The following is an 18891-nucleotide window of genomic DNA, read 5'->3' as shown; positions in this document are numbered from 1 at the left end:
AACCAAAAACCTGTGGTCTAGATAGCAGGTAAGATGAAAACTTCTAGAAAGGGTGTCCAAAATAAATCAATCCAAAGGTTGATAGAAAAAGGTAATAACTTCGCTTATTTGATCACTAGTTATTTCCACTCTGCTTGGCTCCTATTGCGTAGCGTCACGTTGTATAACCTCTACCTAAAAACCTTTTTCAATACCTAAATGGCTTATTCAACACAAAATTAACTATCCAAATCAAAAGTGGTGTAAGGATAATCGCAAATATAAACAGCACGAACACGCCACGGTTGCGGCACGGCGTTTTTTGCTTTGGAAACAATACTGAAAAGCTGTAAGCGCCCTGCCTACGCGCGGACCGCGCGCTTGCAGCCTTTTTGTATTGACGTTATGAAATATTTCATACGATATAAGATTTAATGTCCAAATTTAAATGACAATTTTATTGCTGGATAGGGGCAATGCGTTAAATGTCCTTAAAGAAGAGATAGAGATATGAGTTACCTTAATATTTATATAATTTATTTATCACCAACTGCTTCTCTCTATCCAAAACAAAAATAATTATTCAAATCGGACCAGTAGTTCTATACATTAACGCAAACAAACAAACTCTTCAGCTTTTTATCTTAGTATATGTAAAATATAGACTATTTTTACGATATATAACAAATTGAATAAATTAATTCAGATTATCATGATAACGACCAACAAATCTTACCTATACCAACTTGAATATGAAAAAGGATCACATTAATTGGCAAAATGATCGAATCCTATTAAATTGGTTAGGTAACCTTGACATCGAAGACTTTATATAAGGTGCTACATAGAGGATACAATTTAGTACTATCCTAAATATCGAAGGATTATCCGATCAGTGTCTTAGAAAAATGTGGGCGAAGTGTTGTATTCTGTTGATTGGTTACTTTGTAACAGGATCGATTGCGGGTGGCGGTAAGATGTTTCATTATTAAAAATATTAAAATTTTACAAAATAATTTGCCTGGATCGAAAAAGCACAGGGTCTAGAAATATAATCAATCAATAGCATGAGTTTGTCATTTATTATTTAGGACTTACGAGTGCAAGTTGTAATAATTATATCTCAGAATTATAATTCGATCCAGAGATTCAGCAGAATTTGATTTCTTTTTTCTACCCTTTGGTTGCAATAGGATGGAACATCCGCGATTATCAATCGCGTAGGATTTAATTGTATTGAAAAACCCTCGAGAACTACAAAGGATTTATGAATATAAATTTAGTAACGAAAATATTTATTATGTTCTTTAGATATCAACTTTTATCTACATTTTAGTGTCAAAATGCACTTGTAACTTCACGCATGTAATTGCACGCATCGGATGCAATTGGGACTGCTCAACTCCCAATGGTTTAGTTATTGTTTTCAAACGAGCCATTAAGATTTAGATTATTATTTTTTATAATATATAATAATCATTATTATACTTATCATTCGACGAAACATTTGTATACGAGTCTCATCGCGAACTGAAATATAGATACACAAATTCGCAGTGTTATTAATTTTGAATCGGGCCCATTCAAGTAGTGTGATGGTATTCGCCTCGCCATTCAACTCGCAGTTTTCACGAATGTTTAGATTCCAAATTAAAAGTGATTATTGATCTAATTAAACAAATAAATCTAGTCTAATAATTTATCTACACTTTTACGCATTATTATAAATTATTATGCAACAATAACAAGTGCAACAATGAATATAGATTTTTCTATTGTTTCAGTTTCATTCATCAAGCCATGTAAACCGTTAGACAGTCCATGCATTATAAATTCTGCAAAAATTGCCCTGCCACATCTAGCCAAGGGTGTATCAGAGTTTGGCACTCCGAGTCTTGATCCTCTTCACATTAACAAAGAGGTCAAAGCTGATTCCGGAGAATTGAAGATAAGCTTCAAAGACGTTGTCGTTCATAAGCTGAGTCAATGTGATTTTGAGAAAATAGTGTATGTATTTTATCAGTGTTTTTTTTTTCTAATGAATATCCAAATATAGTATTAGATAGACATTGAGAGGGGAAAAATCATCTAATGACTTCTCTCGCCTTGCGCGAGGTCAGAGGGAGTGTCAGATTCTTACTAACTATAAACCACCCCGTTCTCACTCCTGCTTTTCGAGCCGGAGCCCCGGGACTCGCTAGGCAGTCCGCAGCATGTATATGTTTGTGATTCTAAGATTTTTAATTGCAACTTTGGAAATTTCATAAGAATAGGGCTCGAACCTTATCTTTTGAATTGTATCTTACAGAATCTTACATAAATGTTAATTAACTTAAACAAATCGAGTTCATTATAATTGTATAAATATCTTCCTAGAGATAATTTCTCAAAATTTTTAAATCTTATGTACCAATAACACATTAAACGCCATGGAGGGCAAAAGTAACTGGTGCTAGTAAATTTTTCTTGGCAGTTAAAATCTTAATTGATGACATTTCCGACAATTTAGAACAAGCAAGTTTTGGAAGCGGTTTTACTAGTATTTTATAATCTTCTACTGCTTTTTCTATTCTTTTTTTATTTATATTATAAGGAAAAATATTACATAATAAAATACAAATTTTAATATTATGTAATCCAATCATAATATTTACAAGAATCTAAAACTACTAGCAAGATCATTGCGGACCTGGAATCAAAGTGCCCTGCGCTTCTCTACGGGTTCGAAACCTGTCTACCAATGCGAATAATAATGATCATTTATAATTATTATTTAATACTTACTTTATAGTACAGTAAATACATTGTGAGAAAACCTAACCTTTACACTGTTTGTAGTCATCAATTGGCCTTCAGTAATCTCATACATAGCTCAAGATTAAATTCGCAGTATTTGATTCCCTGTAATTGAAGGCTCACAAGACCATGTAAATTATAGTAAATTATATCTTAACATATAAGTTCCCTTGTTAGGAATCCCAAAAATACCTTCTGCGTATGAGAATAGGCGTTTTAACTCAGTTACAGGACAGTTTTTTTTTAACTGCACGGTTGCTACGGTGGCTGGGCAATTGGCTGCCGTGCAACATGAAGCGGGTTTGATTCTAGGAGCAAACGTTTGTATGTGCTTATGAAATTGTATGTTTGTATACGCACCCACGATTAAAATCTTAATGTGGGACATTTAAAAAAGAAGTTTATAATCTGATATAATTTTATGAAGGTTAGAATAATTTAAATGTTTAATTGGTAATAATTTTGTTAACAGCCGTGATCCCGTGCAATCCACTGCAAGTCTGGTAGTAGTTTGTCCTCTGACAATTGAGGGTGAATATACAGCGGGAGGAAAACTATTCTATTTAGATATTTTTGGAAATGGACCCTTTTCGATCAAGGATGGTAAGTATAATCATTTCGAGGGACTACCGAGCGCCTAATTTTTAGTAGTTTATAAATAGTAGATGAATAATTTTTATTACCATGTCCGTCTTAAAAATTATTTTAAAAAATTAGACACGTATTTTTTATTTCTTACGGAAACAAATACTTTCGAAGATATATTGATTTGAAATATCGCAAGACATCACTTCTAGGTACATTTTATACGTAGAAATTAATGACGTATTTGCCCTCATTCCCAAACTTTGATTCATTTTACCTAGGTATTATTATCTTATATTACACGATTCTATTTTTTACGATTTTGGTATGGCTGTTTGTTCTCACTAATCTCTCAAATGGCTGGACCGATTTTGACGGGACTTTTATGGGCTATGTACTAAGGAGTAACTTAGGATCCTTTTTTCAAATTCACAAAGTCGGTAATCCACGCGAGGGAAGCCGCAGACATCAACTAGTAAACTATATGAAATGTTGTTTAATCTACTAATAACTTTTATTGCGTCTTATTCCAGGTACAATTAGGATCTCAATTGATCTCAAACTCAAAACATTTAATGACAAAGAAGGCAAAAAGCACTACAAGATCGGAAGCTTCGACTATGAATTCGAACCATTGAAACGTTTTGATATTAAGTTGAGTAATTTGTTCAACGGTGACAAGGCACAAGGTAATAATATTAACTTTTAACTACTACATATTTCAGCTTTAACTTATTCTTTACGCTATGAATGTTAGTGACCAGCGTCAAAAAATTGAAAAAAAGAATTCGCCTACAGCTACTTCTGGGTAGACTGTCTGCCTGACCCCCGAAGGTGTCGACTGAGGTGGTTAGAGCACGTAATGCAACTGTACAATGTACACCTATTTTTCACCATTTACTAAATACTCACCAACCGGCATTGAGTAAGCGTGGTGACTGGTGATTAATACTCAAACCTTCTCCGTGCGAGAAGTACTAAAGTACTAAGTCTCCGTCTTTGGTCAGCAGTGACCACATGGGTATAGGCTGTTAATGTGATGTAATTGAACAAACATCATAATAGACACATAACCGACTAGATCAATTTATTAATTACACTAAATTTAACAAGCGGTATTTGCTACGATAATTAACAGATTCACTCACGCCACTTGGAATCCATTATAATATTGAATGGCTAAATTAATACGATTTGTGTAATTGTTAACCACTAATTTGATAATGAAAACATAAGTTATTTTCAATGGTTTAATTTGCGTACTAACCTAAAATAATATGACCCCACTATAGATACAATAAGTTACGGTATAGTGGGTTGAATATAACAATAAAAGATAACGTATATTAGATACAATTTTGGTAAAGTATTTGTCTGTATGTCACGATGCAACTCTAACCCCATCTCAGTCCTCACAAAAACTTTAAACTTCATTGTCTTTCAAAGTACCTACTTTTCCCTATACGAAGTTGTCAAAATTTACCCATCTTGAGGTCAATGGAAAGACAAATAATATCACTTTGAATGTTATTAACACACGTTACAAGAATATGTATGTATAGATTTTTTCTTTTGAGCATCATCATCTTCATCTATTGACTTCTCCCCGTCTTGGGTGAGGCGAAAGTGTCAGACTCTTACTGACTAAAAACCACCCCTTTCCTACTCCTGCTATGTGCTGGAGCCCTGGTAACCTGTTACGTTGTCAGCAACTTTGGAATCCCTAATACTGATGCGTTTTCTCATTCTGTAAAAATATTGATGTTACATCTCCGATTTTATTTTCTTAACTAGGTATAAACTCATAATTTTTTGAGAACATTAATGTCAACTAAGTACGTAGTTTACACATCGTCTGAAGTTCGGGGTTCAGGTCACACATTACAGATTGGGCCACTCTTATAATTTTGTAGATTGTAAAAAACCCTATCAAGCCTTGCCCCGTTTTAGATACCCTTGTATAACTTTTACTTTGTTCTTATTTTAACTCCATAAAGATTTCTTTCTTAGCCTACCCCCTGGAGAAACAGGCATGAGGTTATGTATGTATGTATGTAAAAATTTATGTTATTGATATTTATGTTTCAGCTGATCCAATCGAGAAAATTATCAGCGAAAGTTGGAAGGAGCTGATTCTTGATATTGGTAAACCAGTCTTAAGGGAAGGTGTCACGAGCATAGCCAGTGCCATCGATAAAATGTTCAAGAATGTTGCAGCTGAAGATCTCGAACTCCCAGAATAAATAAAAATTCTCAGCGCATTTTAAATTCTTCTTAGATTAAGCATTAAAATGGTTGTGATTAATTTTTTACATATTTTGGATTGAGTGATTAAATTTTCAAAGTTTATTAGATTAATAATAGTGTTTTCTTTCCCTATAAACTACTTTAAGTAAAAAACATCGGGTGGTACTAGTGTGGTAAAAAAAAACAAAACATATTATGTCCTTATTTGGCTGTTAAATATGTATCATATGTATAATTTCATAAATCAATCAAACATAGGGGAAGTCAGCTCAAAGCGGCCACCTTAACTTTGAGTTTAAAAAAAAGCCATTAAACGAAAGATTTTTAAAGAGAATTTTATACTAGCTAGTCGAGAATTTATCGAATTTTTGGAATGGCCAATTGAAATTTGCGTAAGTTGAATAATAATCATATGATTTGCAGATTACGAAAACTTGTCATAAAACCGCTTTGCCCGAGTGGTCGCCCAAAGCGGCCACGGGGGTAAGGGCAACGTGGCCACCCCAAAAGTTTTCAAGCAATGAATTGTTTTTAGTTGGAAAATACCGTAATTGACAAAATAAAAATGCAAAATCAAAAATCAACACATATAATTCACATTAAAAAAATCAACAACATTTTACCTATTTTAATCACAGTCAGTCATACTTTGATTTATCAATCTCAATCAATAATAATGTAAGTTCTACTTACTTCTATTATTTTAAGTCTTAATATCTTCTATGCATAATCTACGAGTTTTTACCTATACCTAGCTTCGTCCCAAGAAGCCTTTTTTTTTTTTGAGGGGGGAAAATCATCCAATGACTTCTCCCGCCTTGGGCGAGGCGAGAGGGAGTGTCAGACTCTTACTGACTAAAAACCACCCCGTTCCTTGTCCTGCTTTTCGAGCCGGAGCCCCGGTAAACCCGCTAGGTAGTCCGTAGCTCCGGACCAGGCATCAGCCCTACTGGGCCCCATCTGTGGTGGTCTGATGGCTCTTGGAGGCGCGCGCGGAACGCGACGCACCGCACGCACGGGTCTGGATCTGGTCGGGCGGCGAGCTACCCTTGCTCGCCGTCCGCAGGCCTCGCCATTACGGTGGCCGGAGATCGTCGCGCGATCCCCGACGCCCGGAGTGTCTCTCCCGACGGCTGGGGCGTGAGGAGGTTTGTTCTCTCACGCGCCCCGCCTCCTCCTAAGCTAGCATGACTGCTTCGCAGAAGGAGGAGACGGCATCCCAGTCCCTCTCGCTCCGCACCATGGCCTGAACCAGTGCTGGGGGCGAGAGGTCCCTGAGGACTTGGCGGTGCTCAGCCCACCCAGGGCACACCGCCACCGTATGTTCTACCGTGTCCTCCGGGCGGTCCTCACAGTGATGACACCCGGTCGTTTCCTCCGTCCCAAGAAGCCTGCGCTATTTTTCTCTTGTAGTTATTGACCATCTAAACAAAATAAATAAGAATTATATCTATGCAGCGATAATATGAAAGTAAGGGCAAAGCGGTCAGTTGGCCGCTTTGCCCGAGCCCTTTGCCTTTTTCAACCATTTTATTTAAAAAAATATTTTCACTCACATTATTTACTATATTTCGAAGCAAATACCACACAAAAAAGGCAAAATAGATAAGTAACGTTAAACGTGCAATAAAAGCATTTTAATATAAATAGTTTTCACCAAAACAGGTTGAACTTACCTCGTATTATTTTAACAAAACGCACAAAAAAATATTTGTCGTTACTAAGAACCACGGGTTCATTCTCACCGCTTGAAAACGAGTGACTGGCGCGTGGCGGGAGTTTGGTTATACGTACAGAAAGGCAACGTTGCGCTATCATTTCAAATAACCGAAAAATTAAGAGTGGCCGCTTTGCCTCCTATGGCCGCTTTGAGCTGACTTCCCCTAAATGTAGTGTTCAGACACCAGTACCACTAATCGTCAAAACAACAATAGAATTACTCATGCAAAGATCATACACCAAAAATTCTATATTCACACAAGTTCATGAAACTCAACGCACAAAAAATTGTACAAAAATATTACGACAATACCTTTCCGAACAATGACTTTCAATTGGCGGAATTTCAATTGATTGGAAAATACTGAATTTTGATGGTAGCTATAACAATACAATATTTATGACAATCAGCGTATATAGCACTGGGAACAAGTACCTCAATTTAACTGTTTATTCCACGACTGGCTCGGTATGTGACTGACTGGCAGTTTAAATCCCGAGCACGAGATTTTGGGTTCGAGGTAAAAGTGGTGGTACAAAATTTAAAAAAAAACCGACTACCTAAACCCATTCATCCGTAAATATTCAGAAAAACTATCTTCTGTGGGCTAGGGATAGTTTTTTTTATTTCCACAACTAATTGCTTAACAGACAACTAATTGCTTGACTGCCTCGTTGGTCGAGTGGTCGCAAGTGCGACAGCCGGACAAGGGGTCTCGGGTTCGATTCCCGGGTCGGGTAAAGCATTACAGGACTTTTCTCGGTATTTCGAAAATTTCTCAGTGGTAGCACAGAGTCTGGAATTGTGCCCAGTATATGGCAATAGGCACACCCCCTATTACATGGCATATAGCACAAATGGTGAAAAGTGGGTGTACATTGTAAAGCGGCATTACATGGCGTAATGTGCACATCTACCTACCCTTCTTCGGGGATAAAAAGCGTGACGTTGACGTAATTGCTTAACAGAAAAAACAAAAGAACATATCCACACAAGAAACAGAAAAATATAGCCATAAAAATTACCATCAATATAAAACCAGCCAGTACTATTGTACTGATTTCAACCCCCTATTTCTTAATAGCATTAATGTACTTAATACCCCTTTAAGCTGTGCGTAGATGGTGTCGCAAATTACGTCACTAATCCATGGGAGTCGGCAATGGCTTCTATTAGACATTGCTTAAGCCCTGGATACCGCTGCACGCTATCAATGGTCTTATATAGTGTGCTATAAACTATGGTGTTGTTGTCATGTGAATCTTATGTCTTATCTTTTATTCTAGAAGACGTGTTTAGAAGGCAAAATTATAAAATACTATTGATAATAAAATACAAATATAAAAATGTAAAAATAGTATTAAAGATGCACTGAATAAAATTTTTAATCGAAAAATCTGTAACTGTTTGACGAGGAACTCGACAAGTTTCAAGCCATGCTAGAGGCTCATATTCATTAGCAGCTCATATTGAAACAATAGCATACATAACTAATCGAGTTCCTCGTCAAACGTGAATAAGCCGATAACATAATAATTAATTACGTATGTGTCACGAAAGTTATAATAAAATTACATTTGAATTACATAAAATTTATGATGAAGAATAAAACACCTTCAAACTACATATTTCATGTACATCTAATGGATAATTAGTCTTTATATTAAAGTAATAACTCAAATACAAGTAACTGTAAAAACATGCGATTTAGAATAAGTACAGCTCTTATATACCTATATATAATAGGATGTAAGATTATTACCATACACTAGTCAACAACCTATCACTCGACAAAGCATTCAAGTACCAAAATAAAGGTACCTATGACAACAACAGTCGAACAGGCAGTAAATATTAAAGACAAACGTATGTAATCCTCTCAAAAGCTGGATTTTAGTGCAACTAGTAACAGAACAGCATCATACTGATCATTTAACAGGGGCTGTGCGAGCTTCAAATACGAACTCGACCAATGTGCAGTATGTAGTCGAGTGACGACCGTTAGGCTCGGAATCGACATGTATGCTGGACACTTTATGCCTGGCTCGACGATACATATCAGGATTGACCTGTAAGTCCCTGGTAGAATTATTAGCCGGGTAACAGTAGTGAATGCTTTAAATTGTTGCTGGTGGGTTTGATGTTGTAGGACACAAATTTTATCATTTGAAGAATGCATAATACTTTTCTTCTTTCTGCTGTTATCCTAGTATAACCCGTGCGCGTCAAGATGACACATGAGCGAAGACGTCACCGTACAAAATTTACGAAATAAATTATAACAATTGTCGATATGTATGTTATTTTCAATTATGAATTTATACTTATTGTCGACATTACTAATACCTACTAGTCATTCAATTAATTGGGTATATATAATATTTACTTAGTTACACACAGGTCTTAACTTGTCGCGCACGAGTAATAACAACCGTACTCAGAGACTAAATGTCTCTTCTGGTTACTTAACTCAAACCCTAGCAATTGGTTTCGATAAAAATCGTTACTAAGAAATAGCTTAAGTAATCATTAAATGTCTCTGAGTGCAGCAGTAAGTGTTGAATATTTTTTCATTTCAATATTCTCACTAATATAATGGAGTTGTAATTTGGTTTTTGTAAATAGAAATAGAAATAATTAGCAGTTCATTGTCTGCAGCATGACTGGAAAATATGGCTCAAACCACCTCTGTTCCACTTTACCAAGTCCTAAATTCTACCGACGATAACGCTATCGTATTAAAAAACCACGAAAAATGTAATGATCAGTGCCAGGATTAAGAAGTCACGAATGTTAGTGAAGTAATTAATTGTTAAGATAGAGTAAATAACAGGTGCAAGCTAGTCTGAGTGTGGCACAACGCCAAACTGTTGGAGCCTCCGAGAAGCGAACAAATAGAATTCCACAAGTTTTAATGTTGGGTACATACCGGAGTACATTGTTAGACAAACGTATGCACTTATGCAGGCACTGTTTGCCTGGCAACCTTTGAGCTACATATAATCGTTTCTGAATTCTTGAGGCTTCTTTACATTTAAGTCTGTGTCATCAATTTTCCTTTATGCATTAAAAAACATAAGCATGTTTTTTAACTTGTAGTAAGCACTACAAGTTTTAAACTTTGTACCCTATATGAAAGTGTTTAAGGTACAAAGTTTAATGTTATACACAGACTTGTGTATCATAATAATTATAATCCCTCATCGACATAATATACACGACACAATATTGACATCAAAATGCTCGTATAAACAATTAAAACAGTCAGAGTCCAAGAAAATACACAGATTTTTTTCTCAATGTGGAGAGAATCGTCAAAAAAAAAATTAAGCACGGCCCGAAAAGTCACAAAACTTGTAATTTATGAGCTTACGACAAATAACAAGAATAAACTAGCATATGTCAGCGACTTCGCCCGCGTTCTCGTAGGATAAAAAATAATTATTACAATTACAGGGTATAAGTTGACAAGAGTGATATTAGTCAGCTTATACCCTGTCTGTATACCAAATTTCATCAAAATCCATTCAGTAGGTTTAGCGTGATTGACGGACAAACATCCAAACAAATTTTCACATTTATAATATTAGTATAATTATTTATTTAACTTTAAAGATCGCCAGAAATACAAAAAAAAAGAACTAAAGAACTTTTTACAAGTAGAGACATATAAAAATGACAATCTGCTTTTTGTTTTTTCCTGTTGTTTATTATCAATGTATGGAAATTAACCAAAACCACTTCCAGTTAGTGCGGTGAGTCAATCGAGCAAATAAAACTATTGACTGTATTTTGATACTTAGATATGTAATTTTATTTTTTAAATTTAGGAGTCCACAAATACTAAATTATTAACTAATCTCATTTAAAATTTTAAGTTTAATATTGGTAAACATAGATCGATAAAGATATTTTTGTTTGCAATGAACGAATCATAACCTGCACCAAAACTCCTTTTCCACCAATTAAATGCTTTAAATAGAAAACTAATGCGGGCACACTCCTGCAATGCGGGCCTAAGAAGTTTTCACACACATGGGCATTTATTTTTAACGTTTCAGCACTCTTGCCTTGCGGTTCTCTGCAACTGTTTTAAGTATAAAAATACTATTGATTTTGAACAAGTTTAAGAAAAAATATTCTACATTTTACATAGAAAATCTAACGTCCATACATACAATATAATATAATCTATATAATAAGCGATAATACAAATATTAAATTATTGAAAATTTTCCACTGCTTCAAACTGGAACAAAATCTTACAATTCCCATGTAACTAAATATAGGTATAGAGTCGAAAAAATATTTATTAAACCAGTTACCAGAATACAATGTATAAGTACATACATAATGTAATACCATGATGTGTCTTGTGACCATTTATTCTCTGGTAAACAAGAAAATTAAATAAAACATCATTGTCAACTAAAATATACTCACAAGTAACCATTTTTTATACAACACGTAGACCACTACGTGGTGGGAAACATACTAATATGAAGGCCTAATTGGCTCCTAAGATTAATGAGATCTAATGAGCTGTTTTGAGATCTCAGTAGATGACTGTATACGTAGGTACACCAAAACGACAACTAAAAAAAAATCCAGATTAGTAGGAACGTGGTGGTTTTTAGTCTGTAAGAGTCTGACACTCCCTCTCGCCTCGCCAAAGGCGGTCATTAGATGATTTTCCTTCCTCAAAAAAAAACGGAGAACAATGAGTAAAGTTCCCTAAGAAAAAGAAGATTCTCCGACCAGGCGAGGTGATCATGCCTGGCGGGTTTTCTGCCCAACTGTTACTCATTGGGATTTTCTATCCATGTTTAGTCGCATGTAAATTTTTTATATGCGATATAGGATTTTTTGACGTCACCCGTCGATTTTGCTTGTCGATCGTCTATGTGCAACTTCTGTCATCTGTCACTTGTCATGTCATGTGTCGCCACAATCACCTATACATGACCCCGACACGGAGCACGAGGTCGAACGGGGTGGTTGCTCGGAAGAGTGACACTTCGTCAATTACCTGATGATTTTCGATCCTAACAAAAAATAACTTCATCATCATCATCATCAACCGAAAGACGTCCACTGCTGATCAAAGGGAGAGGCCCCTTAGTCCTCCAAAAAATAACTTATAAGCTTATAATATTTTATGTCTTCCATTTGTCTGATTGTCCCTTCGAGGCCTAATAATAATCAGTTATCACACTGTATAAAATTAATTACTTGTTCTCTTCGACTCTGTTGTGTCTTTTTTTATACCGGGGGCAAACCTTCTAAAGCATCTAGCTTTCTGGGGATAAAAGACTAGGGAGTGTGGGATTTTTACCTCACTAAAACCGCCCTGGTGGCCATCCTCAACACCTATAGGGGTTACCGGGTCCTCTAAGACTTTTGAGTCTACTGATTCTGCTCTCAGTTGAACTACGTTGCTAATATTAACTGGAGAGTTCATCTCACTCATAACTAGTTTTTATAAACATCTGAGATAAACCTCAATAGCCCAAAACATACACACATATTAATACAAGTATCATTAGTCTAGTCAATGTCTGTCTATTCAAACATTGTTTATTTTTTGTCCCTACACGCTATTGACATACGATCGGTTATTATCTTTCGAAACGTTTACTTTGTTTTCATGTATTTCTGCTACAAAAAATGCACTTTTAATATTAATGTATGATATATAAGCTAGCATTGAGTTATCATTGAGAAGAGTAGGTAAGGACAATTAAATGGCATCATGAGAACTCGGGAGTATGTCTACTAAGAGGAACCGGTGCCCGCTTACAGGTGCTGGCTGATAATGGCCCCAGCGATGATTGTAGTGAGGTAAAAATCCCATACCCTTATTTACCTAGTTTATTATCCCCAAATAGATAGACGCATTACGAAGGATTTCCTCGTCATACAATTTTTTTTTCTAAAATTGGGTCTTGCGTTGTATTTGTGGACTCTTAACCTACCCCTATGGAGATTAAAAGACGTATTCGTATGTTATTTTAAAAAATAATGAAAAGAGATAAGCAAATAAAATATTGAGACGTGTATAACTTCGGAATTACTGAATTATTTTATCGTATTCCTTCTTTCAGGATATATCTATATGACAGGATTAAATTACAAACTCTAGGAAAGACAAAGTCAAAAGAGTGCGGTATGGAAAAATATTAAATGTTATCCTCATCCAAAATTCAAGTTTTATCCATTATCTTATTGATAAATATCACGCATTTACGTCAACAGTCGTAAAAAAAGAAGAAAATCTACAAAAAAGTCTAGTCTTAAGTATTGGAGTGCTTTGTTTTTGGCAAATTGATGAACATGTCTACGACCAATGTCTGATCCTAAAGATTACCTCTAGTACTTGTAAAGAAAAGACAAATGTCTTTTCTTTTAGAAACTAGTACTAGTACTTGTAAAGAAAAGACAAATGTCTTTTCTTTACAAGTACAATTGCTAAAGGCATTGTTTGTATTATAGGTATACTGTTTGGATTTAAGAAGTATCAACGATAATATTATTGAACACGGTTAGTCTTTCTGATATGTTAATTTGCATTTATCTATAAATTATAATGATCAGTTTTTGTACATGTCTTCATCATTATTAAGATAGGATGTTGAATCTTCTATGCTCTTTATATTCTATCTTCTCATTAATGCTATGGATTTCTGGTCATATTATCTTTCTTCTAAAATCCTTATTCGTTTTTTTTGGAATATCAGAAAAAATTGTCTCATAAATACCGGGTGACCAAAATTTTCCATGTTAAAAAATTTAACATTTTCGAAATAAATACGAACTAAAACTAGATACAAAAATTCCTAATTAAAATACATTAGATACCGGAAAAAATAGAACATCAAATTAATTATCAAACTTCAATTGAAGACAATCAACATAATACACGGAACAATATAAAAAAATTAAATAGAATACTTTGCGCCTAAATAAAAGCTTATAAAAAAGTAAACAAGTTAATATATTATGAAGATACGGGTAACAACAAGGTTAGAGACTCCTAACATAAAAACTATTAGGACGCTACTAAGCCGACCTCAGAAGCACTATATATATTGCGCGGCTTAAGAAATTCGACATCAGTTCCATCCTTAGAGATCACACAAGTGGTTGGTTAACCGATCTAACTACATTGTCAAATACAAATAATTAAAATGTTTAAAACACAGTGTTTGTTCTTGTGCTTGAGCTGTGTCATCATCAGCGCTTACGGCAATGCCGGTAAGAAACATTGTTTTATTTATAAATCAATAGTCAATCTTGGAGTTAAAGGCAATAAATGCTGAGCTTCTATATATCCAAGGTTTGTCAGCTATACTCTATCAGCACAACGGCTGAATGACTAATTGCTACTACAACGTGCTACGTTTGATTATTAGCTGCGGGCTACCTAAAGGCTAACCGGGATTCCGACTCAAAGCAGGAGTAGAAACTGAGCGAATTTTATTTTATTTGAGCCAGTAAAATTCTGACAGCTCTCTCTTGCCTCATCCAAGGTGGGAGAAGGATAATCCGGATGTCCTTTACTCCCTCAAAAAAAGGTCTATGCTTATGGTATGCGGTTTAAATAGTCAGTAATGATAATAATGAGCACTAGCTTATCTGAAGAAGTGATTTTCCAATTCAAAAATTAGTCAAGTCCTTTTTAAGTGCTTAATTAACTTTGAAAGACATTCCATAAGACCAGTTCCAAAAGTACTAACAGTCAAAGATGAGCATTGCTAATTTCAAACAGAAGGTTACCTATGGAAAAGAACGAGCAAGACACTCCATAGGTTAGGTACTTTGATTCAATTAGATTCACAATACAATTCTTAGTTACATTGTTTCTATGTAAGAATAATGTAAATCTAGAAATACGAATTGCCCATTCGATGTCAACTTTTTCACCCACTAACACTTTTTTTTTTCTCCAGTGTCTTTCATTGACAAGTGTGAATGGAACGACAAGGCTTGTCTGGTAAAGTCAGCGCAGAAAGCAGTTCCCTACTTCGGAAACGGTTTACCCGAATACGGAGTAAAGGCTCTGGACCCCATCAATATCGACAAAGTCTCATTAGAAGAAAGTGGCTTGAGCCTCACTTTTGAAAACTTCAAAGTTGTTGGACCCAAAAATTGCAAAATAATTGGTCTGGAGTAAGTATTACATCGCAGTACTCATCACTCATCGTTCATCTTTCTCATTTAATGGTTACTTAACCCAGTCCCTAGCAATTGTTTTCGGTACAAAATTGTTACTAAGGAATACTCGTAGTTTAAGTAATCATTAAATCTCTTTGAATACGGCAAGTTAATGTATCAATAACAAATAGTTAGTTTTTCCAGTGGCTCCAATAAAGCTATTGGATTAAAATGTATACAATACACGTATTATTATTAAAGCCCACAATCAATAGTCTATTGTTATACTAAAGTCCCTTAAATTCTAAATTATCACATCATTAAAACATAAATTAATGAAATTAATATTCAATTAGCACTAAGATCCACATAATTCTCATTACAACAAAAAAACTAACACCTTTATATTGTTTCCTTATTATGTGTGTACATTATTTAAATTTAAATTAGCCTATTTAAACAATATCTTTGTTATTACATAAAAAAAATTAAATTTATTTGTTTGTTACTCAACAGGCGTGACGAAGCACCTACTTATTTAAGACTGGAGGTAGAATGCCCTATTGACGTCACAGGTACATACACTGCTGCTGGACAACTGTTGTTTGTGCCCATCGAAGGACATGGTCCCTTCCGAGTGAAAACTAGTAAGTATTATAATTATGTACTCCGTTTCAAATGCTACACTTAAAATGCTACGACTTTAGCTTCACTAGGCTTAAAGAAAAATAGCCTGTATTAACTAGCTGACTTCCTAAGTGAAGGCCTCTATTCTCATGAGGAAAAGGAACGAGAATTGATCAATTCTCGTTTAAAGTAATGATCATTTTAGTCACTAACAATCTCATCTGTATATATGAGTAATACCGGAAAATATTCAAAGGTTTTAAAAGGTTTCCTCTATAAAAGATGACATAGATAGAGCATTAAGAAGTGAATTTACATTGACTTCATTACTAGTCAACCTATCTTCAAGGGCAACAAACAACTGCTAACCTTAAACGACAACTCTTAAAGCATATTTTACAATTTCAGACAACATCTACATCTGGGCTAAAGTTGCTGTGTCAACCGTTGACGGTTCTGATGGAGAGAAACATTGGAAGATCGGCAAATTCGAATATACTTACGAAGCTAAGGAGAAGACTTTGTTGGAATTCAAAAATCTGTTCAACGGAGACAAGAGCAAAGGTAAGATGCTGGTTTTGGACCTAGACTACTTAATACATCTTTTTTCAATGACGAGGGAAAACTTTCAAAAGCCTACCTTTTTGGGCATAAAAGACTAGGGAGTGTGGAATTTTTACCTCCCTAAAACCACACCAGTGGCTACCCTATACCCTTTTAAGGAGCTCCAAAACCTCTTAGTAAACTTGCTCCGGAGCATCCTGCATAATGCATCCTGCTCCCGCGGTGCAACGCCTGTTACGGCACATCCCTAGGGTACTTAATACACATGGTCCCAGCATACTGACCATTTCAATACATTTTTTATAGTATTACCTCACATCAATAAAACGAAAGATCTTATTATAAAGACAGCATGTTCCATATCTAACCAAAAAAGTCTATGATAGTACTAAGTCAGAGGTTCTTGGCTGGCTTGGCTAATGGGTAGAAGACCGTACCTAGAGAGACCGTACGTAGAGACATTATAAGCTACGGTCTTATAATGTTCACAGGCGTATCTGAGAAAGAGTACTACTACCCAATTTCTGTAATTCCCTTCAGCTTTAATTTTTATAGCATCCACAGAATATAGGATGATGAAATTAATCATTCAAATTATATCTATTTCAGCTGAACCCATCGAGAAAATTTTGGATGAAAATTGGTCGGAGCTTATGAGGCTATTCGCCAAACCAATCATTTCGAAGATTATTCATGAAATTAAGGACGATATCCAATCATTCGTTAAGGTTGTACCTGCTAAGGACTTGGCGTAATTGTACTTGATAATAGTTTTTACTGCAATCCAGTCCCTGAAAGAAGAACCACTCATGAATACTTAGATGAATTTTCTTAAACACAAAGATCAAAAATGTTTACCTACCTATAATATATTTTTTTATAAATAACTATACAATGGTTTAAGTATGTTTTTTAATAAAATGTGGACTTAAAAATACATGACTGTTTTTTCTTTCTTTATATTTATCTGTAAGAATAAGGAGTAAGAGAATAAGAGACCTGGCATCTAAAATTAAACTTTATCTAAGTTGAAAATAAAGCAAAATATGCTGTGACAAATAAGTACACTTTGACCTTTAAAAAAATGTCTTTCACTACAATAATTATTGATGTATACTCTAAATACTTTAAAACATATTTATCCAAACAATTATTACCACAAAACAATAAACCTTATGAACATTTAAAATGCACAGCGTGTTTATTAATTAAAAAAAACTTTATGAATAATAAAACGTTCAAATAAACGAGGTGGATATTAATTAAACAATTCTATAAGTAGCTGAAGTTATAAAAATGTAATATTTATTTATATGGTAAACACGGTAGGCGGTTGGATCGCCATCAATCGCATCATTAATAATTTTATCGTAAAACATATTTACGGTAATTTAATTGAGCCGTTCGTGCATTAAATGTAATTAAGGAACATGCAGCTAAGGTGCATGTTTCCTTGTGGATACTTTATAAGTAATAAATGCATCTAATAAAATAGTGATTTGTTTACGTTATAATGCTACTAACTGTAGGACCTTTACGATCCACCAGTAACATTGGTGTTTATTAACCACATATCTTGAGGATATAATTATGTATGACTAACAGCTCATTCTCGTCCAAGCAAATTACTAATTTATTTCTTCTTACACTATGTAACTTAGTAATAGCTCAATGAATAAAGTATTATGTTTAAACTAGCTTCCGCCCGCGACTCCGTCCGCGCGGATGGCGGTCTTCTCGTGGAAGTTTTATTTCTCCATTTTGAGTGACTCTGACAATGACATCTTCACATCACCCAAATACGGCGAAGCCCATAATAATTAAGGAGATCCCTCTATTGAGCTACTGCTGTTGAGCTCGCGTTCTGTAGAATAAAACTGATTTTTTTAGGTATTTTTCCAGGATAAAATGTATGCTATTTTGTGCCCAGGATAATCTATTATATAAAAATAAGTCGACTTTTCCTTCCTGACGCTATAACTCCACAAAGCATTAACCGATTTTTAGGTTTTTGCATTCGTGGGAAAGGTCTCGGACTCCGTGTGGTTTATAGCAAAGAAAAATGGAAAAAAATCGAAAGAAAAGCAGGGAAAACGTAGGTGGCGAAACAGAGTTCGCCAGGTTTGCTAGTAAGGTATAATTATACCAAGTTTCATCGAAATCGAATCGTTAGTTTTCACGCGATGCCTGAACATACATACAGACAGACAGACAGACAG

The 18891-nt window shown here is 34.9% G+C and overlaps 2 protein-coding genes across 2 annotated transcripts; both read left to right on the top strand.

Moving 5' to 3' along the window:
- The first annotated feature begins 792 nt into the window (after positions 1–792).
- LOC118276492 (circadian clock-controlled protein daywake-like) lies at positions 793–5718 on the top strand. Its single transcript, XM_035594835.2, has 5 exons — positions 793–951; positions 1764–1986; positions 3248–3378; positions 3894–4049; positions 5449–5718. Exons 1-5 carry the CDS (start codon positions 888–890, stop codon positions 5601–5603), a joined length of 729 nt encoding a protein of 242 aa, XP_035450728.2. The 5' UTR covers positions 793–887; the 3' UTR covers positions 5604–5718.
- Positions 5719–14413: 8695 nt separating this feature from the next.
- On the top strand, positions 14414–17609 carry LOC118276477 (circadian clock-controlled protein daywake). Its single transcript, XM_035594813.2, has 5 exons — positions 14414–14581; positions 15277–15496; positions 15998–16128; positions 16517–16672; positions 17282–17609. The coding sequence occupies exons 1-5, from the start codon at positions 14515–14517 to the stop codon at positions 17425–17427; spliced, it is 720 nt and encodes a 239-aa protein (XP_035450706.2). The 5' UTR covers positions 14414–14514; the 3' UTR covers positions 17428–17609.
- The last annotated feature ends 1282 nt before the right edge of the window (positions 17610–18891 follow it).

This window comes from Spodoptera frugiperda, chromosome 31 (assembly GCF_023101765.2).
Source record: "Spodoptera frugiperda isolate SF20-4 chromosome 31, AGI-APGP_CSIRO_Sfru_2.0, whole genome shotgun sequence".
NCBI lineage: Eukaryota > Metazoa > Arthropoda > Insecta > Lepidoptera > Noctuidae > Spodoptera > Spodoptera frugiperda.
Note: the sequence above shows the minus strand (reverse complement) of the source record. Positions and strands in the feature narration are given on the sequence as shown.

Excerpts from the sequence above, each read along its gene's own strand:
- LOC118276492 (XM_035594835.2), top strand. The coding sequence starts at position 888 with ATGTGGGCGAAGTGTTGTATTCTGTTGATTGGTTACTTTGTAACAGGA. Across the intron at positions 952-1,763 it reads AGGATCGATTGCGGGTGGCG|TTTCATTCATCAAGCCATGT; the intron begins GTAAGATGTTTC and ends CTATTGTTTCAG. Across the intron at positions 3,379-3,893 it reads ACCCTTTTCGATCAAGGATG|GTACAATTAGGATCTCAATT; the intron begins GTAAGTATAATC and ends GTCTTATTCCAG.
- LOC118276477 (XM_035594813.2), top strand. The coding sequence starts at position 14,515 with ATGTTTAAAACACAGTGTTTGTTCTTGTGCTTGAGCTGTGTCATCATC. Across the intron at positions 16,129-16,516 it reads TCCCTTCCGAGTGAAAACTA|ACAACATCTACATCTGGGCT; the intron begins GTAAGTATTATA and ends TTACAATTTCAG. Across the intron at positions 16,673-17,281 it reads CAACGGAGACAAGAGCAAAG|CTGAACCCATCGAGAAAATT; the intron begins GTAAGATGCTGG and ends TATCTATTTCAG.